Source organism: Salvelinus sp. IW2-2015, linkage group LG1 (assembly GCF_002910315.2).
Source record: "Salvelinus sp. IW2-2015 linkage group LG1, ASM291031v2, whole genome shotgun sequence".
NCBI lineage: Eukaryota > Metazoa > Chordata > Actinopteri > Salmoniformes > Salmonidae > Salvelinus > Salvelinus sp. IW2-2015.
Window position 1 is genome coordinate 17,918,687 of NC_036838.1, and position 18,730 is coordinate 17,937,416.

General features: G+C 40.4%; 1 protein-coding gene across 2 annotated transcripts in view; it reads left to right on the plus strand.

The window, feature by feature from the left end:
* The window catches only part of kcnq2b (potassium voltage-gated channel, KQT-like subfamily, member 2b), a 91,270-nt gene that overhangs the window by 35,538 nt on the left and 37,002 nt on the right, over positions 1 to 18,730 (plus strand). For both annotated transcript variants that reach the window (XM_023984655.2, XM_070440470.1), the window contains exons 2-8: positions 2,476 to 2,566; positions 3,632 to 3,758; positions 5,575 to 5,750; positions 14,106 to 14,231; positions 14,942 to 15,052; positions 15,289 to 15,384; positions 16,218 to 16,312. In XM_023984655.2, coding sequence (XP_023840423.2) covers positions 2,476 to 2,566; positions 3,632 to 3,758; positions 5,575 to 5,750; positions 14,106 to 14,231; positions 14,942 to 15,052; positions 15,289 to 15,384; positions 16,218 to 16,312 — 822 coding nt within the window. The remainder of the gene's footprint in view (positions 1 to 2,475; positions 2,567 to 3,631; positions 3,759 to 5,574; positions 5,751 to 14,105; positions 14,232 to 14,941; positions 15,053 to 15,288; positions 15,385 to 16,217; positions 16,313 to 18,730) is intronic.

Consider the following 18,730-nt stretch of genomic DNA (forward strand, 5'->3'; position numbering starts at 1 on the left):
TCTCAGTATATATGCACCTGTTCTAAAAGGCCCCAGACTCTGCAACACCACTAAGCAAGAGGCACCACCAAGCAAGTGGCACCATGATGGGAGCTCTCCAAACAGGTCAGGGACAAAGTTGTGGAGAAGTACAGATCAGGGATGGGTTATAAATAAAATATCAGAATCTTTGAACATCTCACGGAGCACCATTAAATCCCTTATAAAAAAATGGAAAGAATATGGCACCAGAACAAACCTGCCAAGAGAGGGCCTGAAGGTGCTGCAAAGCTCCACAGTGGAGATTGGAGTATCTGTTCATACGACCACTTTAAGCCGTACACTCCACAGAGCTGGGCTTTACAGAAGTGTCCAGAAAAAAATAAACAAACATGTTTGGTGTTCGCCAAAAGGCATGTGGGAGACTCCCCAAACATATGGAAGAAGGTACTCTGGTCAGATGAGACTAAAATGTAGCTTTTTGGCCATCAAGAAAAACGCTATGTCTGGCGCAAACCCAACACCTCTCATCACCCCGAGAACACCATCTGTTCCCAGAGACTGGGAAACTTGTCAGAATTGAAGGAATGATGGATGGCGCTAAATACAGGGACATTTTTTGAGGGAAACCTGTTTCGGTCTTCAAGAGATTTGAGACTGGGACAGAGGTTCACCTTCCAGCAGGACAATGACCCTAAGCATACTGCTAAAGCAACACTCGAGTGGTTTAAGGGGAAATATTTAAATGTCTTGGAATGGCCTAGTCAAAGCCCAGACCTCAATCCAATTGAGAATCTGTGGTATGACTTAAAGATTGCTGTACATCAGCGGAACCCATCCAACTTGAAGGCGCTGGAGCAGTTTTGCCTTGAAGAATGGGCAAAAATCCCAGTGGATAGATGTGCCAAGCTTATAGAGACATACCCCAAGAGACTTGCAGCTGTAATTGCTGCAAAAGGTGGCTCTACGAAGTATTGACTCAAGTTTTCTGTTTTTTAGTCTTCTTTGTTTGTTTCACAAGAAAAAATATATTGCAACTTCAAAGTGGTAGGCATGTTGTGTAAATCAAATGATACAAATCCCCCCAAAATCCATTTTAATTCCAGGTTGTAAGGCAACAAATTAGGAAAAATGCCAAGAGGGGTGAATACTTTCGCAAGCCACTATATCTGCCAAAGCAGTGTCAACGAGTAATGGGAAAGACAATTGTAAGTGTTATGGAGTGGGGGCCTCTATTTTGGATCCATTTTGGTTTAATTTGTGGTTTATGTAAAGCTTAGATCTGCAAAAGGTGAAAGCACCACTGGTCGCCCTAGGCGCATTTATTGTTTTTGTTTTGTTGACTAAACGGAGCTGAGGAGCGCAGCGTTGTAAAAAAAAAAGTGCAGTACATATTCTGCTGTACTATCGCGAGTAATGACGTCTGAGGGGGAAAAAACAGTGTTCGTTGTTTGCCGTAACTTCTTTGTTGTAATATCCCAAAACAGACGTGGACGTTTCACGATTAAGGATTCCAGCTATAAAGTGATAAACATTGATGTTTATCCTATCACTTAAAAAAAATAAAAACGACTGTCAGACATTCACTGCAAAATCAGACATTCAGACGTGTTGGACGTTCTTAGATGAGAAACAGAAAAGTGGTTTAATATTGAGATGAGTCCACCTCCCACACCATCTGTTCACAGCTTCATGCCATGAAATGGGATAGCCCATTTTAAAATGCTTAAATTAGTAGCTGCATGTCTTTGCCATTCATTTGGGATTTACTTGGATCTACACAACAGATGGTGTGGGCTCGGTGTCGTCTTGACATTTAACCACTTTTAAGGTCTGAAAACATCAGACAAACTTTGATTTTGGAGTGAACTATCACTTTGACCCAATTGTATTTATTTATTTTTACCAGAAAGTTCTGAAATACCAATACTGTCTTCAATATTTTTCTTATTTTATTTCCTTTGCCTTTTTCAGTTAAGCTTCCTCTCCTCAAATTTCCTCGTCTCCCCCTTGCCCCAACGCCGACCTTAGCATCACTGTCTACTATAACACCCACTACTCACCATTTCAATCTATTTCACCAAAGAGTGAAAAATGACATATCTGTCAATATATTGACTTTTCCCTTCCTCCCCAGCTCTGATCTATAGGACTCAAACCCTCTTGGGTTCCTAACCATCTACTGTCAGACTAATCTCTTGCATCTCCTACAATAGCTCATATGTATCTTCATGGCTTGGGAGAGGGATACAGTGAAGCTCAGCAATTCCATATTAATCAATTGAATTTGTTAAGCATCTGAAACCCCATCAGATCTCTCAGTGTGTGAAATTGGTATTACTTGCAGGTTTATTGACTTGCCTGTGGTATATAGGGGTACTTATAGTTATTATCGGTGGAGACAGAAGACTATTTGTAATTTAATGTGTATATTGATTGGATTGGACATGGTACAGATTGACCTTAAAATGTTTTCTCTTATCTTGTTATCCACAGTTTTCTGCTGGTCTTCTCCTGTCTGGTCCTCTCTGTGTTTTCCACCATTAAGGAGTATGAGAAGAGCTCTGAAGATGCCTTGTATATACTGGTAGGCACTTTGTCTCCCACTTACTGTACAGTTTGTGAAATTTCTAAGTAACACTGATGTACATGGGGCATACAACCATCTCAGCTCTGCAGATTTTGCTGTGAAGAGACAGAATCATTAGATCACTGATCCTGGTATTGCCAGTATGTGGCTTGTTTCTGGTCACAGGTTCAGGAGTGGCTGAAAAATCACATTTACCTAAAATGAACCCCACTGTTGGGAGATTTGGAAAGACATAGTCAAATCAATCAACAATATAATACTTTCAGTAAAAATATTCATCTTTAACTTTAAAAACTGTGGATACTATGTGATTTAGAAAGGTTAAGAATTTATGTGAAACAGCAAAGTTGATAAATATATGACACATGGAAATGAAAAGAAGGCGGTTTATGGCGATGGGTGGGATGGACTGAGAGTAGCTGATGGGTGGGGTTTAAAAGCTCATATTGTGTAATAGTAATGAAAAACCACGATAGATAATTTATACTGTACAGCCCTCAAACTCAACTCTGGACCTTGACGCCAGTTCCACTGCATTTTCTTCATTGTTACCCTGTAAATCAGGGACTGATTTAGACCTGGGACACCAGGTGGGTGCAATTAATTATCATCTAGAATAGAAAACCAGCAGGCYCCGGACCACGTAGGGTAAGAGTTGAGTACCCCTGCTGTACCAGTATGTGTTTGGGTACTGTCTATCCAAATGTGATGCATGTCAAGTAACTATATTCTTGCCAGGTAACTACCGTGAAGAAAAGAAAGAGAAGTGACATGTATGTAAAATGTAGAATGCACATGTAACAACAACAAAAAACACACCAGTAACACAGACACATGGGGTGAATGGCATGTATTAGCTGTTCATTAGATCACCTATTCATACTGCGTTGCATATCGTTTACCTCAATGTTGGCTATATACGCACATGTAATATATTATCTGAATCCACCTACAAAATAACTTTGACAACCTTCAAAATAAAAGCATATATCAAAGCATTATCATAATAGTTAATATGCATGGGCAACTCTGTGATAACAGGAAGCCTTTGTCTTAAAACAGGAAATAGTCACCATCGTAGTGTTTGGTGTGGAGTACATCGTGAGGATATGGGCCGCCGGATGCTGCTGCAGATACAGAGGATGGAGTGGCCGTCTGAAATTTGCCCGCAAGCCCTTCTGTGTGATCGGTGAGTTTGACCGCAACCACCCCTGTGGTCTTCTGTGTCACCCCTGCCTGTTCTGAGTCGTCAGTGAGATTAAACTGTCTACTAGCGGTCACTTAACCCTTCACAGTCGTGGGAATTGGTCTATATGGTTAGGGCTAAATTTAAATGTTTCTTACAGAGAAATATAAAATACATATGCATTAGCATGGTAGCAATTAAAAAGGGAACAGTTTGGAGAATATGGGGAAATTATTAGACCAAAGTTGAGGAGACAGCAGTACACCTGACACAAGACTGAATCCAAACATTACACTGCTGATTTGATATGCATTTTACATTTACTGTACTTTTAGCTGCATTTATTGATGAAGAAATCAGAAAATACTCTAGATACATTCAGTAACATAAGAATATTCCTGGAAAATGTGGGGTAGGTGCAACATAAGGCAACAAAAATTACAAGAGTTTGAGTGAGAGGACTAACGAGTGTCTACAAGTGGCCACACACCTCTCCAAAGTGTGTGGTCATTTCAAATCACGTTTATGGCCATCACCTCATGATAATGCACGGCCCTATGTCACAAGGATCTGTACACAATTCCAGGAAGATGAAATTGTCCCAGTTTTTCCATGATACTGCATACTCACCAGACATGTCACCCATTGAGCACGTTTGGAATGCTCTGGATCGACCTGTACGACAGCCTGTTCCAGTTCCCGGCAATATCCAGCAACTTTGCACAGCCATTGAAGAGGAGTGGGACAAAATTCCACAGGCCACAATCAACAGCCTGATCAACTCAATGCGAAAGAGATGTATCACGCTGCATGAGGCAAATGGTGGTAACACCAGATACTGACTGGTTTTCTGATCCACGACCCTACCTTTTTAGGTACAGTTGAAGTCGGAAGTTTACATACACTTAGGTTGGAGTCATTAAAACTTGTTTTTCAACCACTCCACAAATTTCTTGTTAACAAACTATAGTTTTGAAAGCTTGGGCCAACAGCCACTGGACAGAGGACCTCTGCCTAGAAGGCCAGCATCCCGGAGTCGCCTCTTCACTGTTGTTGTTGAGACTGGTGTTTTGCGGGTACTATTTAATGAAGCTGCCAGTTGAGGGCTTGTGAGGCGTCTGTTTCTCAAACTAGACACTCAAATGTATTTGTCCTCTTGCTCAGTTGTGCACCGGGGCCTCCCACTCATCCCACTCCAGTTTGCGCTGTTCTGTGAAGGGAGTAGTACACATTGTTGTACGAGATCTTCAGTTTCTTGGCAATTTCTCACATGGAATAGCCTTCATTTCTCAGAACAAGAATATACTGATGAGTTTCAGAAGAAAGTGCTTTGTTTCTGGCCATTTTGAGCCTATAATCGAACCCACAAATGCTGATACTCAACTAGTCTAAAGAAGGCCAGTTTTATTGCTTCTTTAATCAGACCAACAGTTTTCAGCTGTGCTAACATAATTGCAAATTAGTTTCCTAATGATCAATTAGCCTTTTAAAATGATGAACTTGGATTAGCTAACACAAAGTGCCATTGGAACACAGGAGTGAACGTTGCTGAAAATGGGCCTCTGTATGCCTATGTAGATATTCCATTAAAAAAATCTTCCGTTTCCAGCTACAATAGGCATTTACAACATGAACAATGTCTACATTGTATTTCTAATCAATTTGATGTTATTTTAATGGACAAAAAATTTGCTTTTCTTTCAAAAACATGGACATTTCTGTGACTCCAAACTTTTGAAGGGGTATATATATATATATATATATATATGTGTATATACAGAATATGCACACAAATAAAAATAAAATGTCTCTTTCCCAGACGTCATGGTGCTGATTGCGTCCATCTCTGTGCTGGCGGCTGGAACCCAGGGGAATGTCTTTGCTACTTCTGCCATCAGGAGTTTGAGGTTCCTGCAGATCTTGCGCATGATCCGGATGGACCGCCGCGGAGGCACCTGGAAACTCCTGGGATCTGTTGTTTACGCTCACAGCAAGGTAAGAAATGACTGGGCGGGTGCTTGCCTGTGTGCGTACACGTGTATCTATGTGTGCACGTGTGTGAGATTTGATTCATTGAACTGATGCATGTACCTCGCCACTCCAATCTGGCTCTTTGCCCGCATTGCAGCATGTTTCTATCAATCCAATATCTGGACTTGAGCTTCCACAGACAAGTCAAGTCAACTGATCCCACATGTCAAGTGTATTTATCCAAGTTCATTGATCACACTGCCATATGACTGTCCCCTCCCCCTAACCATATTGATTGACAGGCTGCTCAAACAACTAATAGAAACATTATGGCTCTCAGATTGTTTTACTACACCCGTAGCACAGAAAACAGCACACTCATCATCGAGCTCTCCACGAGACATGCTGTGACCAATCCCATACCCACTATGACTAAATGTACCCTCCAATTTGTCAAAAGCTTGTGAAGCTTAGGTTTGTATTCCAAATTGCATCTTATTCCATATGTAGTGCACTATTTTTGACCAGGACCCATATTGCTTTGGTAAAAAGTAGTACACCATATAGAGAATAGGGTGCCATTCGGGACACACACTTGGTCTGATAAATGGAGCACTCTCAATTGGGAATTAAGAGTGTCTCCCTCTCCCAGACCCAGAGATGCATAGCAGCAGAATCCCCATAGAGAGCCAGAGAGAAAGAGCAGAGGGCGGTGATGTGCAGAGAACCTAAATGGATCTTCTGTTAGAGGAGTGTCAGGGCAAAATGGGTCAGGTCCGGAGTCTGACACAGGCAGAAGCCGACGCGGCCATGGATTATTTCCTCTTATTGAATTTGGTTCGTCACACCGTGTCTTTCTTCTGCCTTCCTGTGAGATCGAACAGCTAGATTGCTGTGCAGCCTTGTCGTGATCTAATATATTAACAATGATGAAGGCAGTGTGTTTTTACTGTAAGTTGATCTTTAACAGAGCCTTGGGATTGAGTATGAGCAGAATGCACCAAGGCAGGTGGTTGGGAGTGTTCTTACTGGTGTTCTGTCTAAGCTTATAGCATATTGTTGCTAATTGATTACCTCATAATATACAGTGCATTCGGAAAGTATTCAGACCCCTTCCCTTTTTCCACATTTTGTTACATTACATCCTTATTCTAAAATAAATGAATTTTATTTATAATGACAAAGCGAAAACAGGTTTAGACATTTTTGCAAATGTATTAAAAATAGAAAACATTAATACCTTATTTACTTAAGTATTCAGACCTTTTGCTATGAGACTCGAAATTGAGCTCAGGTGCATCCTGTTTCTATTGATCATCCTTCAGATGTTTCTACAACTTGATTGGAGTCCACCTGTGGTAAATTCAATTGATTGGATATGATTTGGAAAGGCACACATCTGTCTATATAAGGTCCCACAGTTGACAGTGCATGTCAGAGCAAAAACCAAGCCATGAGGTCAAAGAAATTGTCCGTAGAGCTCCGAGACAGTATTGTGTAGAGGCACAGATCTGGGGAAGGGTGCCAAAACATTTCTACAGCATTGAAGGTCCCCAAGAACACAGTGGCCTCCATCATTCTTAAATGGAAGAAGTTTGGAACCATAAAGACTCTTCCTAGAGCTGGCCGCCCGGCCAAACTGAACAATTGGGGGAGAAGGACCTTGGTCAGGGAGGTGACGAGAAAACATCTCTTGCCTTAATTGTCTAAGAAAAGTGAGAAGAGAGGAAATCCAAACTTAATTAGGTCTATAATCAATAGCTTAACTGTTAAATGTGCCTGGCTCTATAAATCATCCATATATATCTATATAGCGACAGATCCTACTCATGTTGCCTGTTTGAGTGTTTGTTTAATAGCCTACTGATATCTTTGCTATGCCTCTCTAGTATTATTTATAATTTATTTAGTGTTTAAAAAAAACTAATAATAATAATCCACATTTTTATTGATCGACTTATTGTTATTATTGCTATTATTGTTATGATCATCACTTATTATTATTATAATAATAAGTAATGTCATTGTCATTAGTAGGCTTAAAATAGCAGCCTTGTATAACCACCATCGAGCTGTAGGCCTAAGAGTGCATCCTGTTTAGTCTTAAAACAAAGTGCATTCGGAAAGTATTCAGACCCCTTGACCTTTTCCACATTTTGTTATGTTGCAGCCTTATTCTAAAATGGTTTAAATAGTTTTTTCCCCTCATCAATATACACACAATACCCCATAACGGTATTCATTAATCTGTTTAGCAAATGTATAAAATATTAAAAACTGAAAAGATATTTACATAAGTATTCAGACCCTTTACTCAGTATTTTGTTGAAGCACCTTTGGCAGCAATTACAGCCTTGAGTCTTCTTGGGTATGATGCTACAAGCTTGGCAAACCTGTATTTGGGCAGTTTCTCCCAGCGTCGCTGCACAGATATTCTCAGGTCTCTCCAGAGATGTTCGATCGGGTTCAAGTCCCGGCTCTAGCTGGGCCACTCAAGGACATTCAGAGACTTGTCCCGAAGCCACTCCTGTGTTGTCTTGGCTGTGTGCTTAGAGTCGTTGTCTTGTTGGACGGTGAACCTTCGCCCCCAGTCTGAGGTCCTGAGCGCTCTAGAGCAGGTTTTCATCAAGGATCTCTCTGTACTTTGCTCCGTTCATCTTTGCCTCGATCCTGACAATTCTCCCAGTGCCTGCCACTGAAACACATCCCCACAGCATGATGCTGCCACCCCCATGCTTCACCGTAGGGATAGTGCCAGGTTTTCTCCAGACGTGATGCTTGGCATAAAGGCCAAAGAGTTCAATCTTGGTTTCATCAGACCGGAGAATCTTGTCAGACACAATCCTGTCTCGGAGCTCTGCAGACAATTCCTTCGACCTCATGGCTTGGTTTTTGCTCTGACATGCGCTGTCAACTGTGGGACCTTATATTGACAGGTGTGTGCCTTTCCAAATCATGTCCAGTCAATTAAATTTACCACAGGTGGACTCAATCAAGTTGTAAAAACATCTCAAGTACAATCAATGGAAACAGGATGCACCTGAGCTCAATTTCGAGTCTCATTGCAAAGGACCTGAAATACTTAAGTAAATAAGGTATTTCTGTTTTATATTTTTTATAAATTTGCAAGCAATTAATAAAACCTGTTTTCACTTTGTCATTATGGGGTATTGTGTGTAGATTGAGGAGGATTTATTTTATTTAATCAATTTTAGAATAAGGCTGTATCTTAACAAAATGTGGAAAAAGTCATGGGGTTTGAATAGTTTCYGAATGCACTGTATTTTTCAATACTTATTATATAGGCTACAGTACTGTATCAATCAATCATTCATTCGTTCATGTCGTCATACAGGATACTAGGCATTCATGATTTGAAATACAATCAAGCGACCCTTGAATAATTAGTGTAAACAATAAATAAACAGTTCCATTTCGGGAAATTACATTCACGAATGATTGCAACTACTTTTAGTCTGCTTACAACAGACTCACTGGTACACTTATGATTTATTTAGTGTTATTTACATTGTTCCAAACGGTCCGAAAAATTATATTGTAATCTAACAGCACCTGTTTGACCCAGAACGCTTGCTCCTTACCTTATTTTTCTTGATCTCCAGTATCTTTCCACAACTATTCAAATGTATTACACACATCTGACTTCACCTTTTGCCTCTTGAGCAACCAGTGAACATCCCCCTGTTTCGAGTTTATTTGTCACATCCTCTGTATCCATTTTCCTGTCACGTGTGTTCGGAGTTTATTGATGTGATTATGATCTGCTATAGGTCAGGTCCTATTCCTCACGTGCATGTGATGGATGCATGTTTCACGTAAATAGAGCAAGGGTTGAGGAATTAGGGAATGTTAAAGAAATTAGGGATTTCGGTAACAGAACTTTTCAGTCAGAATTGGCTGTAATTTTGTTGCATCTTCAGCAACAGACGATAAACACTGATGTTCGTCGCTCTGGATAAGAGCGTCTGCTAAATGACTTAAATGTAAATGTAAATGTTCTGTGGTTGTCGCTGCAGCAGGGAGGAGAGAGAGCCAACGGGTGCTAGTCACTTGCTGTCATTTCTTAACATAGTGCAGCAAGTCTGAGCCCGACCCGGTACAATCAAATTAATTGCGGTCGGACTCCCTCTAGTCATTTCTGTGTTTTAATTATTTAATCAAACAGTGCGCTTAAAGCATCAGACAAGCTCGGTACATATATTTGATTAAAACACATAGGGTGGGTATATATATGGAAAAATACATGTTTTCAAGTTTAGTCCAGTTGATTGGTCGAAAGAACAGACGACTCTCAGTCGAGCAATATTTGTTTTAGTCAGGGACATCCCTAATTGCTAGACAGCCATTTTCCATAGATTTTCAAACCAATTCAAGTCAAAACTGTAACTAGGCCACTCAGGAATATTCAATGTATTCTTGGTAAGCAACTCCAGTGTAGATATGGCCTTGTGTTTTAGATTATTGTCCAGTTAAAAGGTGAATTTGTCTCCCAGTGTCTTTTGAAAAGCAGACAACCAGGTTTTCCTCTCGGATTTAGCCTGTGCTTAGCTTTATTCCATTTCGTTTTATCCTAAAAAGTGCCTTGTTGCAGACAGAATGCCTGTTTTGGAATATATTTATTCTGTACAGGCTTTCTTTTTATCATTCTGTCATTTAGGTTAGTACTGTGGATTAACTACAATGTTGATCCATCCTCAGTTTTCTCATATCACAACCGTTTAAACTCTGTAACTGTTTTAAAATCACCATTGACCTCATGGTGAAATCCCTAAGCAGTTKCTTTCCTACCCAGCAACGGAGTTAGGAAGGATACCTGTATCTTTATAATGATTTGGTGTATTTATACACCATCCAAAGCTTAATTAATTACATCACCATGCTGAAAGGGATTTTCATTGTCTGCTTTTTGTGTTTGTTTTACACATTTACCAATCGTTGGCCGTCTTTGTGAGGCATTGAAAAACTTACCTGGTTGAATCTATGCTTAAAATGCTCTACCTTACAGATAACTGTATGTGTGGGGTACAGAGAGAGGGTAGTTATTCAAAAATAATGTTAACCACTATTATTGAACATGGAATGAGTCCATGCAACTTATTATGTGATTTGTTAAGCACATTTTTATTCCTGAACTTATTTAGGCTTGCCATAACAAAGGGGTTGAATACTTATTGACTCAATCATTTCAGCTTTACATTTTTTTATTAATTCCTAACATTTCTTCAAACAAAATTCCACTTGGCCATTATAGGGTATTGTGTGTAGATCAGTGACACATTAAATCTCAATGTAATCCTTTTAAAATTCAGGTTGTAACATAACAACAAAATGTGGAAAAACTAAAGCGGTTTCAATTCTTTCTGAACGCACCGTAGACTATATGATCTATCAATGACTGATGCAGGCTCTCTTACACGTTATGTCCTCACAAACCTGGTACAGAATTCCACGTGAACCAGCCCAGAAAGTGGAGGCTATTTTTAGCCCAACTAATTCTGTTGCTTGTTCGTTTTCGTCGTCTCAGCAGTTTCCCGTCTTTTCTAAACCAGCGCTTGCCGCATGGGGAATAGGGAAGCTTTTGTGTCAGTGAGAAAAACCCAGTACATTTCTATCTTTAACAAATTGATGATCATCTTGGGTAGCGGTGTATTTTGCATTGTAAACATTGTTTAAATATGCAGAAGTTTGGACTTGATTAAGAGTGAGTTAAAATTGTACGTTGGTTGTTAGTCACTGTCTAAAGTGTGTGTAAAGTGAGTTTTTCTCACTTTTGAAGAGTTTCTTCTGTGATAAGTTCCTTTTTTCTGACTTGCTTTTTGTTAAAATATACAGTATCATCTTTATCACTTAGTCTTATTTATTTACCCAAGCAGATATTAATATTACATCTTCTAATATGAAACCGCATACATAAAGGTATGAGCCAGCTTCTTTCCTCAAGACAACCAATATTCCAAACACAAATAGTACAAAAACGTGTCCTTTTTAGGTGTAAAAAAATCGCAACTCTGCCACCACTGAAGGGATAAGCCAGGGAATCAGGGATAATTAACCACCATGTCTGTCTCTGTGATGTTGAGCTGCGCCTATTTCCGCACAGCCATCTGTCAGGGTCATGACTATTTTGCCACATTGATGTTTCACGTTCAGGAATGCCCCCTCAATCAGTCGTTCTTTCCTCTCTCTCTCACTCTCTCTCTGTTTCTCTCTCTCTTTCTCCATCTCATCCCCATCTCTCTGTCACTTATTCTGCCTCTGTCTCTCTCCCTTTCGCTTACCTCCTCCCTCTCTCTCCATCTCATCCCCAAATCTGTCTCTTTATCTCTCTCCTCCCTGTGTTTAAATATGGACAACAGTGGCATCAGGGGAGCTGCCTCAGCAGCCGGAATGATAGATAATGCCAGGGAATGCCCATTCTCTTTGAAGAGGGGCAGAGTGCCCATTTCTCAGAGTAGCCAACCGCAGTGTTTCCTTGTGTTGACCTCGGCACCAGTCAGTCCCTCAAACAAAGTGGACCTGATACTCTATCAACCACTGGATCTTTTATTACCAAATTATAACCTGACATATTTCTAGGTTACCACATTTGCTGGATTGAAAAACACATTTGGTTTCAAAGAATTTCCTGTGGTACAAAATCGGACTTTCAGTTGATGTATTTTGGGTTTACGGACAGGTTTTTATCATGTTAGTCGCTGCTCAGTGATGCTCAATAAAAGGGTTGTTTCTCATCAATAGTAAAGCGTTGAGTTTTACAGCACTTTGACAATTGATATTGGCCTTCATTTCCCTCATGTAGGAACTTCCCTAAATGAGGTATTTACTTCTAAATCTTATTCTTTGGGTTGACCGTTTTATTGAAGGACATGGTCCCTCTGTGTATGTGAGTTGTAGGTCAAACCTATTACATCAGGTTGTTCTTATATTGATTAATCAATGGACTAATAGTGTTTACTATACCGTGTACACTGAGTGCACAAAACATTAGGAACACCTTCCAAATATTGAGTTGCACCCCCTTTTGGCCTCAGAACAGACTCAATTTGTCGGGGCATGGACTCTACAAGGTGTAGAAAGCATTCCACAGTGATGCTGGCCCATGTTGACTCCAATGCTTCCCACACGTGTCAAGTTGGCTGGATGTCCTTTGGGTGGTTGACCATTCTTGAAACACACGGGAAACGGTTGAGCGTGAGAAACCCAGCAGTGTTGCAGTTCTTGAGACTCAAACCGGTGTTCCTGGCACCTACTACCATACCCCGTTCAAAGGCACTTCAATATTTTGTCCTCTGAATGGCACAATCCATGTCTCAATTGTCTCGAGGATTAAAAATCCTTCTTTAACCTGTCTCCTGCCCTTCACCTACACTGATTGTAGTGGATTTAACAGGTGACATCAAAAAGGATCATAGCTTTCACCTGGTCAGTCTGTCATGGAAAGAGCAGGTGTTCCTTATGTTTTGTACACTCAGTGTATAACGTCATGTAGCTGTGGCATTCTGTTCTATCAATATTTGATCACGTAGGTAAAATGTCTTAGTTACAGTGGTAAAATGTCTTAGTTACATCAATTGTTTTGGGACATGATACGGTGTGCAATAAATACTTTCATACACATTTGGGACTGGTGTTGGGAACACTTGGAGATGTTGAACTGTCCATTTAGACTATAGGAACAAATTCTTAGTGTATGGCTCCTCTGGCAATTTCATTCAATTATAAATCCAATGTAACCACACTCCCGTCCTCTTGTTCCATACAACCATTTAAAAAAAAACTTTGTATCCCTTTCCACTCACAGCCGGTGTCATCCCATAAAAGGTTTAAAATGGCAGATTTTGTCACTGATAAGTGCCTAAATTGGTATGCAGTGGCTGTACAGTACCTCCATTGCTCCCGCTGATTAGGSAACTTTTACACATTTTGTTGTTGTGAGGGAAATGCTGTAAATCAATGTGTTCTGAAAGATGACACGTTGAGGATTATAATAAATACCATACAAACAAACCACACACCCCCGTTAGTCCAAATGTGCACTTCACTTTTCCTTATTTAAAAGCTCCTGTGATTTACACGATCAACATTTATGATCGCTATGTTTGATCCACAGTTACAAGGATGACATGCAGAATGCATGTGCTTTTTATAGTTCTTCTTTTAGAAACGTTTAAATTCGGCCTGCTCCATATAGGCCGATTTCCAYGAGTGTAAAAGGTTAAGTTAATATTGCTTTGGTATTCTGGTCATAACATAAATATGCAATACCTGGYATCTATTGATTTGATAAAGCAAGGTTTTCCTTCATGAAGGAGCTACAGTATATTGTTTAGTCCTTCCTGACACCTTGACTTTTTGCAGGAGCTGATCACAGCGTGGTACATTGGCTTCCTCTGCCTCATCCTGGCGTCCTTCCTGGTTTATCTGGCAGAGAAAGAGGACAACGACCAGTTTGAGACCTACGCAGACGCGCTGTGGTGGGGCCTGGTAAGTCATCACTCTAAGCCTTGTTTCACTGGTTCTCACAAACCACGCTCAGCAGTTGTTAATAGGACAATGTTAGCATGTCACAAAAAAACACTCAGTGGCTGGAAAGGAGATTGTCAGCAGGTCCCACAAAACACTCAGCACTCATTTTTATAAGATCATTTCTGCGGGTCTCCACAAAACATTCAACGCTTGTTTAAAGCCAAATATCTGCGAGTCCCCATAAAAATATCCAGTGCTTAGTGCTTGACAGAAGAATTTCATCAGGTCCCCACAAAACACCTAGCATTTCTTAATAGGATCATTTCTATGGGTCCTCATAAAACACCCAGTATTTGTGTGAAATCGAAATCTAAAGGATATTAGTGTGATTCAACATGCCGTGGTATTTAACCCACTTGTGTCACACTTCCACAATTACCATGAAGTTGAATTACATTTAATAGCTATTTYTTAYTTAACTAGGCAAGTCAGTTTAGAACAAATTCTTATTTACAATGACGGCCAAACCCGGACAATGCTGGGCCAATTGTGTGCCKCCCTATGGGACTCCCAATCACAGCCTGGATTCAAACCAGGGACTGTAATGACGCCTCTTGCACTGAGATGCAGTGTCATAGACCGCTGTGCCACTCGGGAGCCCAGATGAAGAAACACTTTGAATATTGATAAAAGATGTAATTCAATATGTCTGCCGATTCCCTTCTCAGATCACCCTGACTACCATTGGGTATGGAGACAAGTTTCCCATAACGTGGAACGGGCGTCTTCTGGCCGCAACCTTCACCTTGATCGGAGTGTCTTTCTTTGCACTTCCAGCAGTAAGTTAAAGACTATTGATTTGTGAAGAAATGGCCGAGCTAACTTATTAATGTGCACTGAACGCAAGGAAATGGAGTGCTTATAGGAAACTCATGATGAGTGCCTGAAGCATCTGCAATTTGATAGTCAAGTGTTACTCTGAAGTAGTTCACTGGACTTGGCAATTTTAATTGTGAATCGATAATGTTTTCCAAAGGCTTGTTGTTGTGACTAATGGTTTCTCTGTATCTTTAAGGGTATCTTGGGCTCTGGCTTTGCCTTGAAGGTCCAGGAGCAACATCGACAAAAACACTTTGAGAAGCGGCGGAATCCTGCGGCAGGGCTTATTCAGGTGAACAAAGCAGGGGGCTTACCCACTCWAAAAAAMAAAAAACATTTAGAGTGTTGGTATCCTGGTGGGGTACCTTAGACCATTACTGGGAATTTCACAATATACTCTTTGATCTACAAGAACTGAAAATAACTGTTTCAGGGTCCGCTTTTCAAGACACGTTGTACATGATGTTACCATGCTCACTTGTTTATATGTCGCAAAAAGTTCCATGTGGCACACACCTTGTCACAATACCTGGTACTCTAGTCCTGGATCCTGGACCCACCTCTTAGTCAACTTCTATAATTCATTTTGGGCAGTATTCTTTTTTGGTTTTTACAAAAACCTAATACCCTTGCCTTTCTTGCAATGACACTCATGCTTGTCTTTTCTAGCACTGACTTTTCTGATAGCTGCTTTATTGAAAAGTTTTTCTTGCTAAGACTGGGATATGTGGTTGTCACACCTCGCTACCTTAAAGTAACTGTCCAGTGTTTCCAGATTTCTATGAAATATGACCTATAATTAATTACAATACTAGTGAAATAGTTTTCCTTCCAAAAAAAAGGTAATACTGTACACGTAAAGATTTGTATGATCTCATTMATTTCAAAGCACTCTCAGAGCACCGAGAGAGATAGCAGCAAAGTGAACATAAAGAAAACGCTGTATTCATTACCTACCCTTCAAAACCATGACCTGCTCTCTCCCTCGCGCGCACTTTCTATTTATCTTACTCCCATTCCCTCGCTCTCTCTATTTTTCTCTACCTCTTCCATGTATTATTCATCCATCTCTCTATCCTTCTCTATTTCATCTCTCTCTTTCTGTCTCTCTCTCTCCTCCCTCAGGCCGCGTGGCGCTTCTACGCCACCAATCTCACCCGGCCAGACCTGGAGTCGACGTGGGATTATTAYGAGCGCACCGTGTCCGTGCCGATGTACAGGTATTGATCATATAGTAAATCAGCGCCTAGATTTACATTGGGCCTGTCTGCACCTCTCTAGTGTCCAGGATCGATCCCAGCTCTAACCTTTGCCCACTGCTTTTTCCCCTCAATCTGAAGGTTAATGAAGACGTCCAATCAGGATCTGCGTAGGGGCTAAAGGGCTGATGGATTCCTAGTCCAAGCCAATAGACATTTACCTCATTTATAAAAAATACATTCCATTTAGCAGCTTTTATCCGAAGTAACTCACAACAACCATGCGCTATCAGCTCAACCACAAAGGACCATGTGAATTCATTTCTAAAGCATGACATTATTATTATTATAGAAATACAGTACAGCCTTCAGAAAGTATTTAACCCCTTGACTTTTTCCATATTTTGTTGTTACAGCCTGAATATATGTGATAGAAGATAACTGAGAATATAGTTACTCTACAATACTAACATATATGACAGAGTGAAAAGAAGGAAGCCTGCACAGAATAACAAGTATTACTGCAAACAGGACGCATGCACTAAAGTAATACTGCAAAGAATTAGGCAAAGAAATTAAATTTTGTCCTGAATACAAAGTGCTATGTTTGGGGCAAATCCGTATAACATTTTATTTGTCACATGCTTCGCAAAAAACAGGTGTAGACTATCCGTGAAATGCTTACTTAGGGGCCCTTCCAAACAATTCAGATAAATAATTAATAGAAATAACAACACAACGAATAAATACACAATGATAACTTGGATATATGCACGGGGTGCCAGTTCCCGTGCATATATCCAGTCGATGTGCAGTCGATGTGCAGGGGCATGAGGTAATTGAAGTAGATACAGTTGAAGTCGGAAGTTTACATACACCTTAGCCAAATAAATTTAAACTCAGTTTTTCACAATTCCTGACATTTAATCCTAGTAAAAATTCCCTGTCTTAGGTCAGTTAGGATCACTACTTTATTTTAAGTGTGAAATGTCAGAATAATAGTAGAGAATCATTTATTTCAGCTTTTAGTTCTTTCCTCACATTCCCAGTGGGTCAGAAGTTTACATACACTCAATTAGTATTTGGTAGCATTGCCATTAAATTGTTTAACTTGGGTCAAACGTTTCAGGTAGCCTTCCACAAGCTTACCACAATAAGTTGGGTGAATTTTGGCCCATTCCTCCTGACAGAGCTGGTGTAACTGAGTCAGGTTTGTAGGCTTCCTTGCTCGCACACGCTTTTTCAGTTCTGCCCCCATGGCCACTCTGATACCTTGACTTTGTTGTMCTTAAGCCATTTTGCCACAACTTTGGAAGTATGCTTGGGGTCATTGTCCATTTGGAAGACCCATTTGTGACCAAGCTTTAACTTCCTGACTGATGTCTTGAGATGTTGCTTCAATATATCCACATAATTTTCTTTCCTCATGATGCCATCTATTTTGTGACGTGCACCAGTTCCTCCTGCAGCAAAGSACCCCCACAACTGCTTCACGGTTGGGATGGTGTTCTTCAGCTTGCAAGCATCCCCCTCCAAACATAATGATGGTCATTATGGCCAAACAACTGTATTTTTGTTTCATCAGACCAGAGGACATTTCTCCAAAAAGTGTGATCTTTGTCCCCATGTGCAGTTGCAAACCGTAGTCTGGCTTTTTTATGGCGGTTTTGGAGCAGTGGCTTCTTCCTTGCTGAGCGGCCTTTCAGATTATGTCGATATAGGACTTGTTTTACTGTGGATATAGATACTTTTGTACCTGTTTCCTCCAGCATCTTCACAAGGTCCTTTGCTGTTGTTCTGGGATTGATTTTCACTTTTCGCAACAAGTATGTTCATCACTAGGAGACAGAATGCGTCTTCTTCCTGAGCAGTATGACGGCTGCGTGGTCCCATGGTGTTTATTCTTGCGTACTATTGTTTGTACAGATGAACGTGGTACCTTCAGGCGTTTGGAAATTGCTCCCAAGGATGAACCAGACTTGTGGAGGTCTACAATTTTTTTCCTGGGGTCTTGGCTGATTTCTTTTGATTTTCCCATGATGTCAAGCAAAGAGGCACTGAGTTTGAAGGTAGGCCTTGAAATACATCCACAGGTACACCTCCAATTGACTCAAATGATGTCAATTACCCTATCAGAAGCTTCTAATGCCATGATTTTCCATCATTTTCTGGAATTTTCCAAGCTGTTTAAAGACACAGTCAACTTAGTGTATGTAAACTTCTGACCCACTGGAATTGTGATACAGTGAAATAGTCTGTAAACTATTGTTGGAAAAATGAAATGTGTCATGCACAAAGTAGATGTCCTAACCGATTTAGCAAAACTATAGTTTGTTCACAAACTTCTTGTTGAGTGGTTGAAAAACAAGTTTTAATGACTCCAACCTAAGTGTATGTAAACTTCCGACTTCAACTGTATGTAGATATAAAGTGCCTTCG